Here is a 21054-nt window from a genome sequence, read left to right as displayed (position 1 = left end):
CATAATTTCTACCAACATAATGGATGAATCCAAGGAGAATGTAGACTTTGACTGACAGAGGGGTTGAGAATGTGGCTCAAACCTTCCAGGGGAAAACGGTGAGGGGAGATGTCTGGAGGGTGGACCAAGTCTACACCAAAATCATCTTGAACTTTAAAAAAAAAAACTGAAATTCATCCCTGTGTTCTTAGAAAGAGTAGTGGTGCTTTTCAAGAAAAAAAAAAATCCAATTTGCACAAATATGGGAGAACAGAAAAGTTTTATTAAAATAACAATAAGCAAACAATTCATCTGCATGGGGCAGCTGTTAGTTTCACAGGAAAAGGAGAGAACTGGTTACTCTGCAAACTGGTTGCTGTTGGTCAAAGATTTCCTACAGATATATCTGAATACACCAAGCATTATTCTCTTATCTGTTGAATATCTTTTGGGACTTTTGGCATTTCAAGTAGTTGAGTTCTGAAAAATCTATATGCTGGAGAACTCTTTATTCATAATGGTTAGTTGATAAGGAACAATTTGAGGCCTTCAGTAAAATTATAAGTGAACAAATTTTCATTCATCTAGAAGGATTTCCATCAGTATCTCCTTCTGTAAGTTTAACTAATGGAAAGAATTGATCTTTCTAATAAACTATAAGGGTAAGATGATCAGCGCCATCTAAAGACAAAATAAGTGAGAAAAAGCTGTAGGGGAAGATCACCCACCAATCTAGAAAGAATCTAGAGGAGAAATCTTTTCTAGGGATAAAGAAAGAAAGATCGGGGTCATCTTCTTTGGTCTCCTGCATTCCCTGTTTTGGTGTCTCTGAGAAAGAATTCACAAATTAGGGAGCATCAATACTTTCTGCTTTGGAGTTTCACAAGTTGAGAATTTATCCCTTTCCTGTTAAATCAATCAAACATATACCAATTATCAATAGTGAATTTACTCTCCTTAGCCCTGAGAGTCTCAGAGAAAAAGGACAATGCTCTGAGTTACATGGGGCAGACCACCCCAAAATATGCAGGAAATATGACAGGTTTTCATGAGGTTTAATCCTTAAACAGAGAGTAAATAGCCCGGAACACATTAAGGATGATTTCAAGTATCGTATTCTGATTCAAAACATCATCTCTGGCTGTTTGCTGCTTTGAAACCCAGTGAGCCTCCGTTTCTGCCAATTGCCTTTCCATTTCCACCTTCTGCTTTTGCTGTTCTAGTTCATCCTTCAGCTTTCTGATTTCCTCTTTGAACTCCTGTTTTATCTGAGCTTTCGCTCTCTCGAGCTCTCTTCTGTAATATTCTTGTAACACTTGGATTTGTTTCTGAATCTCCTCCTCGGTCTTCTGATACAGGCTATTCGTGTAGTATCGACCATTGCACTTGTCCACCACATCCTGGACCAGGGCCAGCAGCTGCTCCCTCTGGTTTTCCTGCTCAGCTCCTGTGGCCTTGTTGTTGAAAACACAGTAGCGATCTCTGAACTTGCGAATCAGCTCTTGGATGGCTGTAGGAGCTTGCTTTAAGTAATCATGGAAATCCATGCCTTCTAAGTCATCTTTCCGGGTGAATAAGAGAATCATGTGTTCCCTAGCTCTCTCTCCAAACATTGTCAGGATCTTCTCTGTGGCTTTCTGGTCTTCCAGCGTGTAACGGCCCACTGGGATGACCAGGAGCAGAGCGTGAGGCCCCGGGGAAGTCAGCACCATGCAGCGGGTAATCTCCTTGAGAGTCTCAGAGTCTGGGACCTCCGTGTCAAAGAGGCCAGGTGTGTCCACGATGACAACTTCTCTCCCCTTCCAGGTGGTGCTTCCTTTCTTGCAGTGCTTGGTGATGGATACAGCCGAAAAGCTAGACGGAAACACTTTCTCTCTGAGGATGCTGTTTCCTGTTGCGCTTTTTCCTGCCCCAGTCTTACCCACTAAGACAAGTCTCAGCTGGGAATCTCCAGAGTTTGCAAGCCCTGGAACATTAGGAAACAGAAGACCCAGTGTTAGAATGAACTTCAAATGTCTCCCCTGCAAGGCTCCCGCCCACTGAATAAATATTCAACCCTGAATATCCATTGGAAGGACTGATGCTGAAGCTGAAGTTCCAAAACTTTGGCCACCTGATGCAAAGAGCAGACTCGCTGGAAAAGATTCTGATGCCGGGAAAGTTTGAAGGCAAAAGGAGAAGCGGGTGGCAGAGGATAAAATGGCTAGACAGCATCACCAAATCAATGGACATGAATTTGAGCAAACTCCAGGAGAGAGTGGAGGAAGGAGCAACCTGGCAAGCTGCAGTCCATGGGCATGACTTAGCAACTGAACAGCAGTAACAGATATTTTTCAGGATCCCTTTCAGCTTCTTACTCTGACCTTATGGAAACAAACAGCTCATAGAGGAGGAAACAATGTGATTAAGAAGAGGACTCTGAGTTGCTACCAGTAGCTGTTCTTCATAAGATAGGAGATAACACAAAATTGATTATGCATATTTGACTTCCTAGGAAAGTTGAAAGTTAATATCAGAGCAGTAGAGCACAGCAATTGAAATCTGAATTTAAACACCAAATCATCTACCAGCTCTTTCTGTGTTTGTATTTAGCAAGTCTCTGCATATCTCTGCAATGTGTCTATAAAGTCAAAGTCCCCTGGATTTGTCAGGCATAGACCCAGGACCAGAGGGAAGGCAATTGACAGTCACATGTGAAAGCCTGTTTTTCCGAGAAGGCAGACCTTGCCAGGCGGCCCTTGAACTTAAGGGTCTGATTCCTGCATGAGGAATCCTATGTTATATTTACCCATTTCTGCTTTGAGACAATGCCTACATTATCCCACATACAACATCATAGACACTGTTACCAACTCCAGGTTATTTTCAGAGGCATCACCATTCACCCAGGCCCTCAGACTAGAAACCTAGGAGTCACCCTTGACTCCCCTCTTTCCCCTACATTCCAGACCCAACCCATCAGCATGTTCTCTTGGCTCCTGTTCACCTGTTCACCTGTCTCTGCTTTGAAGATCATCATTCCAGTCCAGATTCCATCACCACCCCTGCCTCAGCAGTCTCCTAACAGGTGTCTCCACTTCCACATTGTCCCTTTCAGTCTATTCTGTGAGATGGGCTAATCTTTAAAAAATATCAATCAAACAGAACCAGAAATTTGCAGAAACCCCTCCTGTGATGTCCACAAAATCTGTAGTTAATCTCCATCTCCCACACACTTTCTGAAGAAGTGTTTGCTGCTCCCTGAATCCCTAAGGCAGACTTTTCCCCATTTCAGAACCAGAATCCCGGGATAAAAGAAGTAAATTTCCCAATGCTGCAAACACTAGATAGGGGATGGCTAAGATTTATCTAAGAAAAAATGTACATAAGAATTTTGGCAAAACTAATATAATTTGTAAAGTTTAAAAATAAAATAAAACTTAAAAAAAAAAGAATTCAGAGTATTCTTAATACTTAGCCTCACAATAGAAACTCCAACCTAAGGAGATCCCAGGGCATTGGTTGGCCTTAGAGAGAGGGTGTAGGAAATTCATGGCCTGGCAGTGAAAAGGCACCAAGGCCAGTGCCAACACTACAACCATTGGCCAATGCTGATAATGAATGGATGGCAACCTCTGAAGTTGGCAGCCATAGCCACGAAGGAGTCCATCTCTGCACTCATGCCTCTTGAGTGGATGAGAGGATTCTCAGCTCCTCTCATCAGGATGCTGAGTCTGTTTCTCCAACCCTTCAGTCTGACTAGGCCTTGTGACTTGCTTTGGATCATAGGATCATGAAAACATGGTTAAGCAGAGAATCCAAAAGTGCTGACACATTGTGCTTTGCCTTCTCTTTCTGATTTTTGGAACCCTACACCTGCCCTGGACTAGCCTACTTGGTGAGGGCACAAGGCCCTGTTATCCCTGTCTGCCTGGCCGACCCAGAGCTTGCTGACCACCAGACATATCTGTGAGGCTATCCAAGATTATTGTGTTGCATCTTGAACCACCAGCCGAGCACCCCACATGAGTCAGTCTGGCTGAGATTAGCCAGGTTGGTCCAGACCCAAGCACAGCCCAAGTGACCCCCAAAATTAAAAGCCAACTAAATGGTTGCTGTTTCAGGTTCCTAAATTGCAGGGTGATTTGCTGAACCAGCATAAGCTCAAATGATAGAATCTATTCCTAGGATAAATGGGTAGAGGGAGGGTTATATGAGAAATGGAGTGATCAGTCTGTTGAGTTTGTTGCTTAGAGTGAGGCCACTGGGAGCAGGGAAATTTGGGGCCTGAAAGAGGCATTGATCACCCCCACGTTCCTCCTTCCCAGTCCTCTCGGGCTGAAGAGAGGGGCAGAGAAACCACCTGGGAGGCCACAGCCCCTGATCCATGTGCCCACATGGCAGGAAGTAGCAAGTAAGAAACCTCATCAAGCCTGGGAACAGTCAGGGCATTGGAACTTTCCTGCTCGCTGTTAAGCTACATCACAAGGAGGATGCATAGAAGGTGTAGAGAATGAGAGAGCAGAGCAAATGAGGGGAAAATGAGAAATGTGGTTGAAGATGTTTCACTCTTGTACAGGTTGGCTGGATGACAGGGCAGGAGAGTCCCAGCCCTCCCCACCAAGCCTGGCTGCCCTCCCCAAGTAGCCTCTCACCGTGGCTGGTCCTGGGTTCTCTGAGGTACTGGGCTGCCATTGTGGTTTGGATTCCTGGGAATAGAGAGACAGAACTATGTTATGTCAGGGAAACACAGAACAAACCAGAAACATTGACCTCCTGTAAACAATACTTTCTTCATAAACTTGCTACTCGATCTCTCCTCTATTTCTCAACACTTCTTAATTCTGCTTTCAGTGTCATTTTCAGAAGTCATTTTTCTTTACACAGATGTTAGTGCTTCAGGTGCTTCTTGGCACTGGTTCTGAGTGCCCTTCCCGCCTCTATTCAATTATTGCTCTGAGTGCCATTTATATGTAGTCTGCAGCCTGGACCCTTCCCAGTGTTACAACCTTTTCTATCCCAGACAAATTCTCCATTTGGCAATTTTGTGGGCATCTCCAACCGATTTGGACAAAATGAAACCCTGACTTCCATCCCTAGCCTGGTTCAAATTTTAGTAAGTGGCATCACAAAATGGCTCATGCAGAATCTTGGGGTCATCTCTAAAATACTTCTTTCCTCACTTACTCACAGTCCATCACCAAATACTATAGATTTTTGTTCCCCAAATGAAAAAGTATCCATTTCTCCCCATCTCCATGTGAATCCAACCCTATCATTTGATTGCAATGTAGTAGGCTCCCAAATAATACTGTATCTTCAATCCCTCCTCTACTCAATAGTCAGATGCCTTTATAAAATTTATAATCAAAGGATAATTGCTTTACAGCATTGTGTTGGTTTCTACCAAACATCAACATGAATCAGTCATAGGTTTACCATGTTCGCTCCCACTTGAACATCCCTCCCACATCCCTCCACATCCTGCCCCTCTAGGTTGTTACTGATCCCCAGTTTGAAGTCCCTGAGTCATACAGCAAATTCCCACTGGCTACCTATTTTATATATGGTAATGTATATTTCCATGTTACTCTCTCTATACATTGTCAGATGCCTTTTTGATATTTGGTTTTTTTCTCGTTTAGATTTTCTAATGGATTGCTTTTGTTTTTTATTTTTCAAATAGTTGAAAGCCCTTGGAATGATCCCAAAGGCCTTGCACGATCAATTTCTCTCTCTCTCTCAAAAAGCTTTAATCATACTGGCCTCCTCAGTGTCCCCTATATCCCCTAAGCTCCCCCCAGCTCTTAGATCTTTGAGGAGCACCTCCCCCTCCCTGGAGTACTCCCACCCCCACCCAATGGCCAACTGGTTTCTGCTCAGCCCTGAAGCCTCAGTGTTTTGTTATTTCTCCAGAGGGGGCCTCTCCACCCACATCATCAACCAACAAGACAGGTTTGGTCTGAAGTTTGTTCTAACTACACCCCAGAGTTTCTGTAGAATACATACTATGATAGGAAGTGGTTTGACTTTTTTTTACTGTCTCCTTGTAGACTGCTAGCTTTGTGATGGTGAACTGTCTGTGTCTTGCATACCCCCTTATTCCCGAGGAAGAAAGCACAGTATTGGATAAAGCATGGATCTCAAAAACTATTTGTTTAATGAATTAATTGATTAAAAAATACCCCACTGTTTCTTGCCTCCTCTGTGATTGAGCTTTATATCTCGCTTGCATCTGGCTGTGAAAAAACTCCTTGTTAAAACCACATTGCTCTTGAAACATTACATTACATTTTAGATGCTTTCTTTTATCACTACCTACTAAGGTTGGGCAATGGAGAAAGCCATTTGAAGAATTCTTAGCAGAGCAGATTTTAACTAGAACAGGCTGAAAATGCTATTTGCTAAAGATAGAGTCATCTGGTAGGAATGCATCAAATACAAATTTGAAACACTTTCTTTTGAAAGTCGATTAGGAATAAGAGTAGGAAACAGCTTCTATTAAACTGGGAACTGAAATCACCAAATTTTAAAGAATAAGCTTTGTTCATAAAGTTGATGTTGGTTGTGGGCGTTAGGAGAAGGAGTAAGATACCAGAAATAGGAACACACAAGGTTTGGGTTATTTCTTAAAGTCTGCTGTCCAGTCTGTGGACTCTGCCTCAGCATTCTTTAATGCTGGTCTGTTTATCCTAGTTCAGATATTAAACCAGAGGACTGACCTTGTCTACACACTGACACTGGATGGCTGAATTCTCCTCCTACTGTTTAAGGAACAAGCATCAGTGGGTCCCCTGCTTCTCCTGAATGGTAGACAGTAACATGGGTTGGCATCTCCCTCCTCCTGTCTTCTAAAAGTTTCTCTTCCCCAACTAGGGGTGAGGCCCAGGAAGAGACTGTCCCTGAGGAGGCAGGTCCAAAGGGGCGGCTCTGAGCAGAGAGTTAACTGGGTAACAGACTCACTGGTCCTGCTCTGCGTGTTGGTTTTGCAACAGGGGAAGTGCTGAGCTGTGCCTCTTACATCTCCTCGAGCTCTTCTCAACACCAGCTTCCCACAGAATGAATTCTGTCTGCTTGGTCAATGCTAATCCTGAAAACTTCAAGTTTTCTTATAAATTCTATGAATGGTGAGAGGAATCATTTGTTTGTACAAGTATCCTCTGAGCCATCACCATGGAAAGAGGCATCAATTTGTAGGGCTCAGCCTTCAAAACAGATTGCAGCCTAAAATCATCAAAAACAGCAAACAGAAACCCAATGAGAAATATATTCTGAGAGCAAGTTTGCAAGGAGGTTTAAGATACAGATCCAGGGGAGGAGTCCCTGTCCATCAAATCACACATTTCCCTCCCTCCCTCTCACCCCCACAAACACACCTCTTTCCTTACCTAGAAAATCTGGGGCCTGCTCCTTCTCTTACTTTGAAGACAAGGCTGAACCAGGAGGTGATGCAAAGCTATTAAAAGGAGGAGGCAGGAGGAGACAGGAAGTGAGGGAGGAGCCATCCAAACTCACCCAAAAGACCTGCTGCCCCCGTGATCATCTAGGAGAGTTAGAACTCTTTGCAAAGATGAAACTGTTTTATGTGGTTCCGTATGGTTGCCCTGAGCCACATGGGTTATTGAGCTCATGAAATGTAAGAAGTGTAATTGAAGAACTGAATTTTAAATTTTATTCCAAATTGTCTAATTGAAAGTTACATTTGAATGGCCACACCTGCCTAGTCACTACCATACTAGGCCATGCAGAGATTACAGAAGGGAGGGAAACAAGATGGGTCATGCTGTGAAAGTCGAGAAAAAACTACTGGGTCAAAACCAGAGTGCTGACGCTCAGAGTGTGGCCAAGATGGCAGGGTAGGAAGACCCTGAGCGTAACTCCTCCTATGGGCACACTAGAATTATAAGCATCAATGGCACCCCACTCCAGTACTTTTGCCTAAAAAATCCCATGGACGGAGGAGCCTGGTAGGCTGCAGTCCATGGGGTCGCTAGAGTCGGACACGACTGAGCGACTTCACTTTCACTTTTCACTTTCAGGCATTGGAGAAGGAAATGGCAACCCACTGCAGTGTTCTTGCCTGGAGAAACCCAGGGATGGGGAAGCCTCATGGGCTGCCGTCTGTGGGGTCGCACAGAGTTGGACACGACTAAAGTGATGCAGCAGCAGCAGCAGAAAATAACTGTCATCTAAGAACTAGTAGAAGATTTTCCACGGCTAAAGGTAAAAAGAAGGAACCACAACAAGACAGACAGGAGGGAGTAAGGTCAAGATCCGCATCCCTAGGTAGGTGACTTGCAAATGGGAAGATAATCACAACAACAGAGGTTTTCCGCAAGGATCAAGGGATTGGGCTCCACTTCAGGCTCCCTGGAGGGGGGGTGTCCTGCACTAAAAAGGTGAGCCCCCCAAATATCTGACTTTGTTGTGTCATTGCTAAGTTGTGGCTGGCTCTTTGTGACCCCATAGACTGTAGCCCCTCAGGGTCCTCTGTCCATGGGATTCTCCAGGCAAGAATCCTTGAGTGGGTAGCTATTCCCTTCTCCGGGGCATCTTCCTGACCCAGGGATCGAATGCACATGTTCTGCATTGCAGGCAGATTCTTTATGACTGAGCCACCTGCTGCTGCTGCTGCTAAGTCGCTTCAGTCATGTCCGACTCTGTGCGACCCCATAGACGGCAGCCCACCAGGCTCCCCCATCCCTGGGATTCTCCAGGCAAGAACACTGGAGTGGGTTGCCATTTCCTTCTCCAATGCATGAAAGTGAAAAGTGAAAGTGAAGTCGCTCAGTCGTGTCCGACTCCTAGCGACCCCAGGGACTGCAGCCACCCCTCTGTCCATGGGATTTTCCAGGCAAGTGTACTGGAGTGGGTTGCCATTGCCTTCTCTGGAGCCACCTGAGTAGCCCCAAAACATGCAACTTTGAAGGCCACGGGACTTACGCATGGGAGAGCGAGAAGGCATGGAAAGCAGAGACCCCATTCTCAAAGGGCATGGACAAAATCTCTCATGCTCTGAGACCCAGTGCAGAAGCAGTGATATGACAGAAGCCTAAGGGAGACCCATTTGCTGATCTTGGAGAGCCGCCCAGGGAGGCAGGAGGCAACTGTATATATATATATGTTCATGGATTGGAAGAATCAATATTGTGAAAATGTCTGTCATGATAGTGTTCTATACTATCCAAAGTAATCTACAGACTCAGTGCAATTTCTATCAAATAACCAATGGCATTTCTCACAGAATTAGAGCACAAAATTTTACTATTTGTATGGGAACACAAATGACCCTGGATAGCTAAAACAATCTTGCCAATAAAATGAACAACATGGAAGAAGTGGACAAATTCTTAGAAAGGTACAATCTCCCAACAGTGAACCAGGAAAAAAATCAAATATATGAATAGACCAATAACCAGTTCTATAGTCTCCGTATTGGAAAATCTAACCAGGTCTCCCACTTGACAGGTGGGGATACTGGTAAAGAATCTACCCGCAATGCAGGAGACCAGGGTCGAGAAGATCCCCTGGAGAAGGAAATGGCTACCCACTACAGTATTCTGGCCTGGAGAATTCCTTGGACTGTACAGTCCATGGGTTCACAAAGACGTGGACACATCCGAGCAACTTTCACTTTCACAATAACTAATTATGAAACTGAATGTGTTATTCAGACCAAGAAACAAAGTCCAGGACCAGATGGCTTCACAAGTGAATTCTACCAAACATTTAGGAAAATGTTAAAAAAGAAAAGAAAATGTTAACAGCTATCCTCCTCAAATGATTTTTAAAAATTGCTGAGGAAGAAATACTTCTGAACTCATTGTATGAGGCCAGCATCACTCTGATATCAAAATCAGAAAAGATAACACACAAAAAGAAAAGTATAGGCCAATATCACTGATGAACATATATGCAAATGTCCTCAACAAAATATCAACAAACCATGCTGGGCTTTCACTCTAGAGTCACCTTCTGCACCTCCTAGATGGTGCCTGCATGCCACTCCCCTGCCCTGCCTGGCTGGGCCCTCCTCTTCCAGGGACCAGGCAATGGGTGGGCAAGGGGTCGATGGGTTAAAGGGACGCTGGCCTGGAGGTGGGCTGCCTCTGCCCACACCACCTTATCCCCTCAGTCCTGCCATGGTGGAAGACGCTCCTTGAAGGCAGGTTGTGTGTGGGTGGCCCAGAATCAAGCAGTTTGGAAAAGTCTCTTGACTCGGAAATCACAGAGAGCTATTCCAAAGTAGAAGGAATGCACTCAAACTAGCTTGGCCTGAAGGTAGAAAGTGAGAAGAGAGTCCTGCACCAGTTGCATTGAGAGATGAAGAGCTCCTATGTGAATTCGCCAATCTGATTTCTTGCTCAGCGAGGCTGGAACATCTATCTCCAGAAATGTCTTTGAAAAATAAAAAGCAAGATAACCTTTCATCTGAGGACTCAGTTAAAGGAAATAACCAATACAGGTCTCATGTAGGATCCCCCCTGGAGCATGAAGAGGAATCACGTAACAACTTTCAGCAATTTGAGACCAATGATCATTGCAGACCTTATCCTAGGGTCCACTTGGAGCCTTAAGAGAAACCAGATACCAACTTCAGGCAATTTGCCACAAAAACCTACAATTTCCAGTGCAATCCAACCAAACCCCAAAATATCATTTTTGGTTTCCTTCCTGTTTTGCAGTGGCCCCCAAAATGTAATCTGGAGGAAAACATTTTAGGAGATGTGATGTCTGGCTTGACTGGGGGCATCTTGTTGGTGCCCCGGCCCACTGCTTATTCTCTCTTGGCTGGCCAGGAAAATACCGATGGTCTACACACATCTTTTTTTGTTGGCTCAGTTTACTTCCTACTGGGGACCTCCATCACATCTCTGTGGGCATCTTTGGAGTGTTGTGCCTTATGACCAGTCAGCTGTAGTTGACTGAGAATTGTACAGAGCTGGCAGTGACACTGCCCATGTTGCTCCTTCTTTGGGAATGGTTTCAGGTGGAAGCACACTATTAAGCCAGACATCAGGCAAGATATGTAACACAAGTAGCTATGACATTATAGTTGACAGTATGGTCACCTTTAAGGTTGGAGTTTTTCAGGCAGCAATGCGCTCTATCAAGTGGGCTTTGTTTCAGTCTCTCTCTCAGATGCCTTGCTGAGTGGATTTGTCACCTGTGCCTCCTTCACAGCTGTTACATCTCAGGCCAAGTATCTCCCTGGACTCAGACTCCATTGGAGTAATGGTGGGGATTATTCATTAGTGAAAGTGAAAGTGTTAGAAGCTCAGTCATATCCGACTCTTTGTGACCCCATGGACTGTAGCCCACCAGGCTCCTCTGTCCATGGGACTTCTCCAGGCAACAATACCGGAGTGGGTTGCCATGCCCTCCTCCAGGGGATCTTCCTGACTCAGGATTACACCCTGCATCTCTTAAGTCTCCTGCATTGGCAGGTGCATTCTTTATCACTAGTGCCACCTTGAAAGCCAAATCCCTGGAGAGCCCTAAGTAAATTTAAGAATCTGCCCAAGATGTGGTGCTTTCCTGGAAGCTCAGCTGGTAAAGGATCCGCCTGTGATGCAGGAGACTCCTGTTCAATCCCTGGGTTTGGAAGATCCCCTGGAGAAGGGAACGGCTACCCACTCTAGTATCCTGGCCTAGAGAATTCCATGGACGATGTGGAGGATTAACCGAATGGATACAGTTATATTATTTGGTACTGTGCTGTCCTCTGAACCAAGTACTGAAATAGGCCTGCTTATTGGAGTTGGTTTTTCTTGTTTTCGCTCATCCTCTACACTCAGAAGTCAAAGACTTCATTGCTTGGCCCAACAAAAGAGCCTGAAATCTTTGAATCCATGTCTGCCTACAAGACCTGTCAGGCTAAGTCAGCCATCAAGGTTGTCCACTTTGAATCCGCTCTCTATTACATGAACAGAGAATATTTTAAATCTTCTTTATAAACTACCCACCGCCCCCCCCCCCCAATCCAGTCTTAGTAACCAGTTAAGTTCAGTCGCTCAGTTGCGTCCGACTCTTTGCGATCCCATGGACTGCAGCCCGCCAGGCCTCCATGTCCATCACCAAATCCCAGAGCTTGCTGAAACTCATGTCCATTGAACCGGTGATGCCATCCAATCATTTCATAGGCAGCTCAGAAGAAGGTAGCAAAGAAAAAGATCAAAAGGGAAATAGCCGCTCTCAGTGGAATCCAGGATGAAGTTTCAGTGCGACTTTCCCATTCCTTAGAGTTCCACACCATCGTGACTGACTACAGTGCAATACAGCTTTTAGATCCAGCAGGGATCCACGTGATGAAAGAAGTTCTCAGGGTTTATGAAGCCTTTGGCATCCAGGTTCTGCTGGCTAAGTGCAATCCCTCTGTGAGGGACTCCCTGGTCCAGGGAGAGTACTGGAGAAAAGCAGAGGAAAATCTCTTTTACAGTATATGTGAAGAATGACTTTTGTGGAAGACTCTCAAAATTTGAAAGATATCTATGTTCCAGTGGTCTGAGCTTTTCCAGTGATTGAGAAAGTAGATGGAAGGAAGGAATACTGTCTAGCCAGTTGTTTAAAATTTCAGATGTGCAGCATTTTGTGCCGTGGACCTGGAAATTGCCCCCCATGGAGATTTTGGCCTTTTGGCTGGACAGAACTGTGCCTTTGAAGCTGATGGCCATCGTTGATACATAAATGCAGCAGAGCTTTTAGTTAGGCAGAATCAAAAAGAAGAAACTACCGAGGTTTTCAGCTTTCTTGCACATATGGAATTAAATGAGTATCTGTTGAATTGAACTGTAGTTCAGTGGCTCAGTCATGTCCGACTCTTTGTGACCCCATGAATCGCAGCACGCCAGGCCTCCCTGTCCATCACCAACTCCTGGAGTTCACTCAAACTCACGTCCATCGAGTCGGTGATGCCATCCAGACATCTCATCCTCTGTCATCCTCTTCTCCTCCTGCCCCCAATCCCTTCCAGCATCAGAGTCTTTTCCAATGAGTCAACTCTTCACATGAGGTGGCCAAAGTACTGGAGTTTCAGCTTTAGCATCATTCCTTCCAAAGAACACCCAGGACTGATCTCCTTTAGGATGGACTGGTTGGATCTCCTTGCAGTCCAAGGGATTCTCAAGAGTCTTCTCCAATTGGGGAGTAGCACCCAGATTTAATGACCATCTTGTTTTAGGAGATAAGTATCTGGACTCTTCCTTCCTCAGGAGGTGAAGGGGTAAAGATGGCATTTACATGAGAAGTCCTGGAGCCTGTTTGGCAGGGTTTCCTAGAGAGGGAGTAGAACGGATGTAGGGAAAGAATACTGTGTCTGGTCCTGCAAGAGCAGGTCAAGAGGCTTCCTGAGTGCAGGTTAGTAATTAGACAAGTTTGTGCTCACTTTGGGCTTCCCTAGTCCTTGTCTTCCCTGACCACTGCGCCCCGCCACCCCCAGATGGCAGTCAGGTCTCTGACAATTCCTCTCAGGCAAAGTCTTACCAAGAGTCTAATGGCTAAGCAGGTTTGCAAAATCCTACCAGCCAGCCCAACTTTATACAGAACACTCTTGATGATACATTTGATGCTTTTAGTCAGCCTTTTCGTTAGGGTAAGTAGGTAAGAAAACTCCTCAAAATCAGCTGGCACAATGAGAATCCTCCCTGTCTCTTCTGTGATCCCTACCTGTCCCTGTTTCTGAGGACTTCTTCCCATTAAGCGCTGTGTGCTTCCCATGGAATCTGTCCTAAACTGCTGTATCTGATGAGCAGTGAGTAACGAGTTGGCCAGGCAAAAGGTAAAATGCTGGCTGGGTAATTTTGTGTAGCCTTTACTTTTTTTTATTTGGCTGCACTCGGTCTTTGCTGCTGCACCTGGGCTTTTCTCTAGTTGCAGAGAGTAGAGCTAATCTCCAGTTGCAGGGAGTGTGGGTTTGTCTTGCTGGGAAGCATGGGCTCTAGGGCACGTGGGCTTCATTAGTTGTGGCACAGGAGCTCTAGAGCACAAGTTCAGTACTTGTGGCACACAGGCTTAGTTGCTCTGCAGTATGTGAGATCCTCCCAGACTAGGGATGGAACCTGTGTCTCTTGTATTGGCAGGAGGATTCTTTACCACTGAGCCACCAGGGAAGCCCATATGTAGCCTTTTAAATGAGCCTGAAGCAAATTGTTCAGGATAGATTGCAAAAAGGCATGATTGACAGCTTCCCTTAAGAATTTATTTATTTAGCAGTGAGTTGTTTTTTCCTTCCCATGATATTTTAGCAAGGGTCAACTGGGAATTGACAGTCTTTTGCATATTGAGAAGCTGCTGGTCGTCTTTATTTACTCAGCAAGAAAAATTTATTGTAACCAATGGAAAAGAATGAACATAAGTGTAGTCTGCTTCCCAAAGAACATCAATAATTAATCTACAGATGTTTTTAGTGAAAACAGAGTGAAAGCTTACTGCCATGCACCCTATTGATATACAAAGAATACTGATGACAGTGACAGCTTTCAACTCTATGAAACAAGGTGAAAATGAAAGTCACTCAATCATGTCCAACTTTTTGCGACCCCATGGACTGTAGCCTTCCAGGCTCCTCTGTCCATGGAATTCTCCAGGCAAGAATACTGGAGTGGGTTGCCATGTCCTTCTCTAGGATGTCTTCCCAACCCAGGGATTGAACTCGGGTCTCCTGCATTGCAGGCTCTTTGGATCCTCTAAAACTATTATGTAAGAGGATTTAGAAGCATCACATTCATACAACCCAGATTCTGTGGGTGAATTATTTATGATAGCTGATCACAGGTTGTGGCATAGCAAGATTTCCTTTTCAAAAGCAAGTATGCCCAACATTGAAAGCTTAAAGTTCTGTATCTGGGCTTTTATGGGTGAAGAAAATAAACAGATTTTCCAAAGCTAGGACTAGGAGACTAGTTTATGTGAAAATGAATAGCATACTATTTTAAACAAATGAGATAAAAATAGCAAAAATGCAACATTAATTTTAACCCGCTCCTACATTCTAAAATGACTACTGGTTTTTCCAGTAGTCATGTATGGATGTGAGAGTTGGATCATAAAGAAGGCTGAGTGCCAAAGAACTGATGTTTTTGAACTGTGGTGTTAGAGAAGACTCTTAAGAGTTCCTTGGACTGCAAGGAGATCAAACAAGTCAATTCTAAAGGAAATCAATTCTAAATAGTTATGAGAGGGATTGATACTGAGGCTGAAGTTCCAATACTTTGGCCACCTGATGCAAAGAGCTAACTCATTGAGAAAGACCCTGATGCTGGGAAAGATTGAAAGCAGGAGGGGAAGGAGAAGAGGATGAGATGGTTGGATGGCATTACCAACTCATTGGACATGAGTTTGAGCAAGCTCCGGGAGTTGGTGATGGACAGGGAAGCCTGGCATGCTGCAGTCCATAGGGTTGGAAAGGGTCAGACACCACTTAGTGACTGAACAACAACAACATTCTAAAATGTTAAAGTATTCATGAAAAGCAAAACTTATGAGTAGAGAACCTATTAAAAGGGGAGACTTAAAAACATTTGTTTTATATTTTGTATTGGAGTATAGCTGATTAAGGAGTGGGACACTTTTAAAATATCTTTTTTGTTGGCTCCATAAATTGCAAGTGTTGCTTCTCTTTGGGGAGAGCTCTGCCCATCATGAAAAATGCCTTTCTGTTATTAAAGCAAAGCAGTTTCTCATGAGCTAGATTTCTGTTTTGAGGTGATTGACATCATGATTCCATGTCATAGTGTCCTGAGTGTTGACATCCTTTTAGAACTTAAGTCTAGAAATTCGGAAATGTTAGCTGCTGTTTGCATTTGTCTTTTGTTCATTGTTTGTAGCCAATATTTGCTCTTTCTCTTCAGTCTTATGAATAGTAAAATTAAAAAAATTAGCAAACCAAATCAAATAATACGTTAAAAGGGCCTTATACTGGGATCAAGTGGGATTCATCCTAGGGATATGAGGATTTTTCAATTTCTGCAAACCAATCAGTGTGATATACCATGTTAGCAAATTGAAAAATAAAAAAACATCCAATTATCTCAATAGATGTAGAAAAAGTTTTTGATAAAATCCAGCATCCATTTATAATAAAAAATCTCCAAGAAGTGGACATAAAGGGAACATCAGTTCAGTTCAGTTCAGTCACTCAGTTGTGTCCGACTCTTTGCAACCCCATGAACCGCAGCACACCAGGCCTCCCTATGCAGCACCTACTTCTGGAGTCCACCCAAAACCATGTCCATTGAGTTGGTGATGCCATCCAACCATCTCATCCTCTGTCGTCCCCTTCTCCTCCTGCCTTCAATCTTTCCCAGCATCAGGGTCTTTTCAAATCAGTCAGCTCTTTGCATCAGGTGGCCAAAGTATTGGAGTTTCAGCTTCAACATCAGTCCTTCCAATGAATATTCAGGACTGATTTCCTTTAGAATGGAATGGTTGGATCTCCTTGCAGTCCAAGAGACTCTCAAGAGTCTTCTCCAATACCACAGTGCAAAAGCATCAATTCGTTGGGGCTCAGCGTTCTTTATAGTCCAACTCTCACATCCATACATGACCACTGAAAAAACCATAGCCTTGATTAGATGGACCTTTGTTGACAAAGTAATGTCTACCTCAACACAATAAAGGCCATATATGACAAACCTTGGGCTTTCCTGGTGGCTCAGTGGGAAAGAAGCCACCTGCCAATGCAAGAGATTTGGGTTCAATCTCTGGGTGGGGAAGATCTCTTGGAGAAGGGAATGGCTACCCACTACAGGCGTTCTTGCCTGGGAAGTCTCACGGACAGAAGAGCCTGGCAGCTAAAGTCCACGGGGTCCCAAAAAGAGTTGGATATGACTTAGTGACTAACTAACAACAACGACAAACCCATAGCAAACATCATAGTCAACAGTGAAAAGCTGAAATCACTGAGTCTAGGATCAGGAGCAGGTTGGTAATGCCCACTCTTGCCACTTTGGCTGAACATAGTTTTGGAAGTCCTAGCCACAGTAATCAGAGAAGAAAAAGAAATAAAAGTAATCCATATCAGAAAGGGAGAAGAAACCGTCAGTGTTTGCAAATGACTTGATACTATATATAGGAAATCCTAAAGAAAACTACTAGAGCTCATCAGGGAGGTCAGTGAAGAGCAGGATACAAAATTAATACAGAGAAATCTGTTGCATTTCTATACACTAACAAAGAACTATCAAAAAGAGAAATTAAGGAAACAATCCCATTTATCTTTTCATAAAAAAGAAAGAAATACCTAGCGGTAAGCCTACCTAAAGGGGATGAAAGACCTGGACTCCAAAAACTATACCACATTGATGAAAGAAATTGAAGACAACACAAAGAGATAGAAAGACATATCACATTCTTGAATTGGAAGAATTAATATTGATAAAATGACCATACTACCCAAGGTGATTTACATATTCAATGCAATCCCTATCAAATTACCAATGGAATTTTAGAAGAATTAGAAGAAATAACTTAAAAAATTTGTATGGAAACACAAAAGATTTTGAGAAGCCAAAACAATTTTGAGAAAGAACAAAGTGGGAGGAAGTATGCTGTCTGTAATCAAAACAGTATCAACAGTAATCAAGACAGTATGGTATTGGAGCAAAAACAGACACATAGATTAATGAAATGACCCAAATCAGCCAAAATATTGCACAAGGCCTCAAATTCCTTGGACGTTTCACATTCCTTATCACCCCGGTCCTCTGGTAAGGTTGAGAGAGCCAAGCGAGTCCTAAATGAAACTTTGACCAAATTAACAATCGAACTTCATCAAGATTGGACTAAACTCCTCCCTTTAGCCCTCTTAAAGGTCCGGGCCTTACCAAAAAACCCTCTAAATATCAGTCCATTCGAGGCCACGTATCAGCGGCCAATAGTACCTTTAGGACCCTCCCTTCCCAGGACGGTCCCAAACTGCCATCCCACCTTCCTTTTCCCTTACTTGCCCAGATATGAGATGCCCTTTGGCAACATATGGATGACCTCGACCACTCTCCAATCTTCCATACCCATCCCTCCAAATAGGAGACAAAGTCTTTATGACAGTTCAGTTCCCTCAGATCTAACCCCTAAATGGCAAGGACCCTACATGGTAATTCTGCTGACCCCTACCGCTGCAAAATTAAAAGAAATCACCCCTTGGGAGCACATCACTCAGCTAAAAAAGGTTATTCAGCCCAATGATGAGAATGCTTACAGACTAATACTTATCAAGTTTCTCACACAGACCCTACAACTCTAAAGTTCTCATGGCTTCCACCGACGGATAAGCCTGTCGGTTTCACGGTTACAATTATTTCTGGACCAACTTATGGCAGGTATCTGGGATCTTGAGTCCTCAAGGATCCACATTTGAACACGTTGAACATTACATCTTCACTCTGTGGCTGCAGGGAACCATTTATAACTTTTACCCTTTTGAAATCCAATTTTTCTCCATAGTCAGTCCAGCTCAGTTAAGCTTTTTCACTCTCCTCATTCACTTTCATCAAGAGGCTTTTTAGTTCTTCATTTCTGCCATAAGGGTGGTGCCATCTGCATATCTGAGGTTATTGATATTTCTCCCAGCAATCTTGATTCCAGCTTGTGCTTCTTCCAGCCCAGCATTTCTCATGATGTACTCTACATAGAAGTTAAATAAGCAGAGTGACAATATAAGGCCTTGACATACTCCTTTTCCTATTTGGAACCAGCCTGTTGTTCCATGTCAAGTTCTAACTGTTGCTTCCTGACCTACATACAGGTTTCTCAAGAGGCAGGTCAGGTGGCCTGGTATTCCCATCTCTTGAAGAATTTTCCACAGTTTATTGTGATCCACACAGTCAAAGGCTTTGGCAGAGTCAACAAAGCAGAAATAGATGTTTTTCTGGAACTCTCTTGCTTTTTCCATGATCCAGCAAATGTTGGCAATTTGATTTCTGCTTCCTTTGCCTTTTGTAAAGCCACCTTGAACATCTGGAAGTTCAAGTATTGCTGAAGCCTGGCTTGGAGAATTTTGAGCAATACTTTGCTAGGGTGTGAGATGAGTGCAATTGTGCATAGTAGTCTATCTTATATTTACTTACACAAATGTTGGTTAGCATCATCTTATCTTTTTTCTTTCCTCTGACCCCAGAACTCTTTCAAAACCCTAACCACAACTATCTATTCTGGACCCTTAATTTAACCCATACTCTCAATGCTTCTAACCCACGATTGGCTAAAGACTGCTGGATATATCCATCCATAACTCCTTGGGAGATTCAGCCCTCCCCATATCCATCCTCGACTGGACCACTGGTAACATATCCTTATACCACTCATATCATGGGGAGCCTTTATTCATCTCATCTTAAACATCTTAAACATCTTCACACAAGTGATCAAATCTGGAATTCGGACAAACTCTTAGAATCTTTGCTCACTGACCTTCCCTCCTACAACAGAAAACCTCCAATATGAGGCCCTATCACCTAGAAAGTAAGACTATTACAACCAGCTCCTTTTTGCATATTTAGAAATTCCCAAAACAGTTCATATGACCAATCCTTGGGCATAATCCCTAAACCCATGTGTAACCATACCTTCACTTTACTCTTTGCCACTGGAAAGGCTATATATAATATTTCTGGTCCCACAGGACAATCTTTAACCTTTATAGGACGATTTCCCTCAGCATAGTCCTCCACTTTTCCCATCGTTGGGGCCACTTTAGCAGGGTCCCTGACCATTCTTGAACGAATGATCTAACCCCCTTTCCCTTGACTCCTCTTCGCCATCGACTTCAGCTGTTGTATTGAGACACCTGGCCTGTTGTTCTTGTGTGCAGCATCTACATACCTCTGTTTACCTACTAATTGGACTGGAACCTGCACCCTGATATATTCCAGTCCTAACATTTTTATAGCCCCCAATGATCAACCCCTACCTATTCCTTTCATTCGCAAGCAAACAAAGCGAGCCATTCATTTATTCCCCTCTTAGTGGGACTAGGAAGAGTGGCTGGAATTGGAACTGGAACTGCCGGCCTTACCACCTCCATCCAAAACTACCAGGCACTATCTAAAGACCTATCAGACAGCCTCCAGGAAGGATCCCAAGTTCTAATAACTATTCCAAATCAACTCGATTCCTTGGCGGCTCTAGTGTTACAAAATAGAAGGGGATGAGATCTACTCACTGTAGAAAAGGAGATGGGCGGGGGGGGGGGGGGGGGGGGGGGGGGGGGGGGGGGGGGCGGGGGGGCGGTTGTGCCTTTCTCTGGATGAATCCTGCTGCTTCTATGCCAACCAGTCGGGTGTTTTCCAGGAAGCTGCAAAACACCTTACAAATCGAGCCTGTCAAATTGGCCAGAGATTAAGCAACCTTTACAGTCATGGTTGGTGGATTGGAACCGGATGCCTTGGGTTTTGCCCCTTCTTGGACCATTCATATTCATTATCCTCCTATTCACGTTTGGACCTTGTTTCTTTAATCTTTCCAGGGATTCCTCCAGGACTGAATTCGAGCCATTTCTCGAGATCAAGTCAAGACTGTTCTTCTGCTCGAGACCCTGGCAGCTAGAATAGAAAATCAACATTACGGGCCTTAGACTTCCTTCCTCCCAGACCACAAGCCCCCACCCCTCATTTACCAGCATGGAGAAGCCCTGAACATTGACAATGCCCATCTCTGTCTCTTTCTATATATTCCTAGGGTCTGCAATGAAGGAAAGCTACATGGCTCAAAATAGCCTGGAGTTAAAACTCCTCTCCAGGTCCTCCCCACCATTTAATACAGAATAAAGAACTTTCTACCCGAAGAAAGGAATCAACATGAAGATTGGTTATGTTCAGCTCCCAGCCGATCCCAGTCTGTGGCCCGTCTCAGGAATTCCTTGCCCCAGTTGTTGAAAGTGAACTAATCAAAAGCAATCTTGAGGAAAAACAGACCCCCTCAAAACAATATATCTCTGCATACATATGTTTTCCATATATACCACTCTCTTCTTGACTTAGTGCAGCAGTTCCCCTGGTCTGACTGTTGCACCTTCTCACCTTATTAAAGGTGATCTGTTTCTGTAGAGTATCGGTCTTGTTCTTTCTCCGAACCTTGCCTTCTCTAGTTCCTTTACCTTAC

General features: G+C 43.9%; 1 protein-coding gene and 1 pseudogene across 2 annotated transcripts; one reads left to right on the top strand and one right to left on the bottom strand.

The window, feature by feature from the left end:
• Positions 1-242: 242 nt before the first annotated feature.
• LOC109557779 (GTPase IMAP family member 4) lies at positions 243-7444 on the bottom strand. 2 transcript variants are annotated; one of them, XM_019959296.2, is made up of 3 exons: positions 7347-7444; positions 4614-4667; positions 243-1945 (listed from the first exon to the last, which is right to left on the bottom strand). In XM_019959296.2, the coding sequence occupies exons 2-3, from the start codon at positions 4651-4653 to the stop codon at positions 1035-1037; spliced, it is 951 nt and encodes a 316-aa protein (XP_019814855.2). In that variant the 5' UTR covers positions 4654-4667; positions 7347-7444; the 3' UTR covers positions 243-1034. The 2 variants fall into 2 exon arrangements, with proteins under 2 accessions (XP_019814855.2, XP_070644484.1); XM_070788383.1 differs by lacking the exon at positions 7347-7444 and adding an exon at positions 6681-6704.
• A 2908-nt stretch (positions 7445-10352) lies between these two features.
• LOC139182594 (sulfate transporter pseudogene) lies at positions 10353-12638 on the top strand (annotated as a pseudogene).
• The last annotated feature ends 8416 nt before the right edge of the window (positions 12639-21054 follow it).

This window comes from Bos indicus, chromosome 4 (genome assembly GCF_029378745.1).
Source record: "Bos indicus isolate NIAB-ARS_2022 breed Sahiwal x Tharparkar chromosome 4, NIAB-ARS_B.indTharparkar_mat_pri_1.0, whole genome shotgun sequence".
NCBI lineage: Eukaryota > Metazoa > Chordata > Mammalia > Artiodactyla > Bovidae > Bos > Bos indicus.
This window is presented reverse-complemented; position numbering and strand designations above follow the sequence as displayed.

Bases quoted from the DNA above. Each gene is read 5' to 3' on its own strand.
- LOC109557779 (XM_019959296.2), bottom strand. From the start codon at position 4,653: ATGGCAGCCCAGTACCTCAGAGAACCCAGGACCAGCCACG. The intron at 1,946-4,613 runs GTGAGAGGCTAC...CTAATGTTCCAG, and splicing joins AGAACCCAGGACCAGCCACG to GGCTTGCAAACTCTGGAGAT.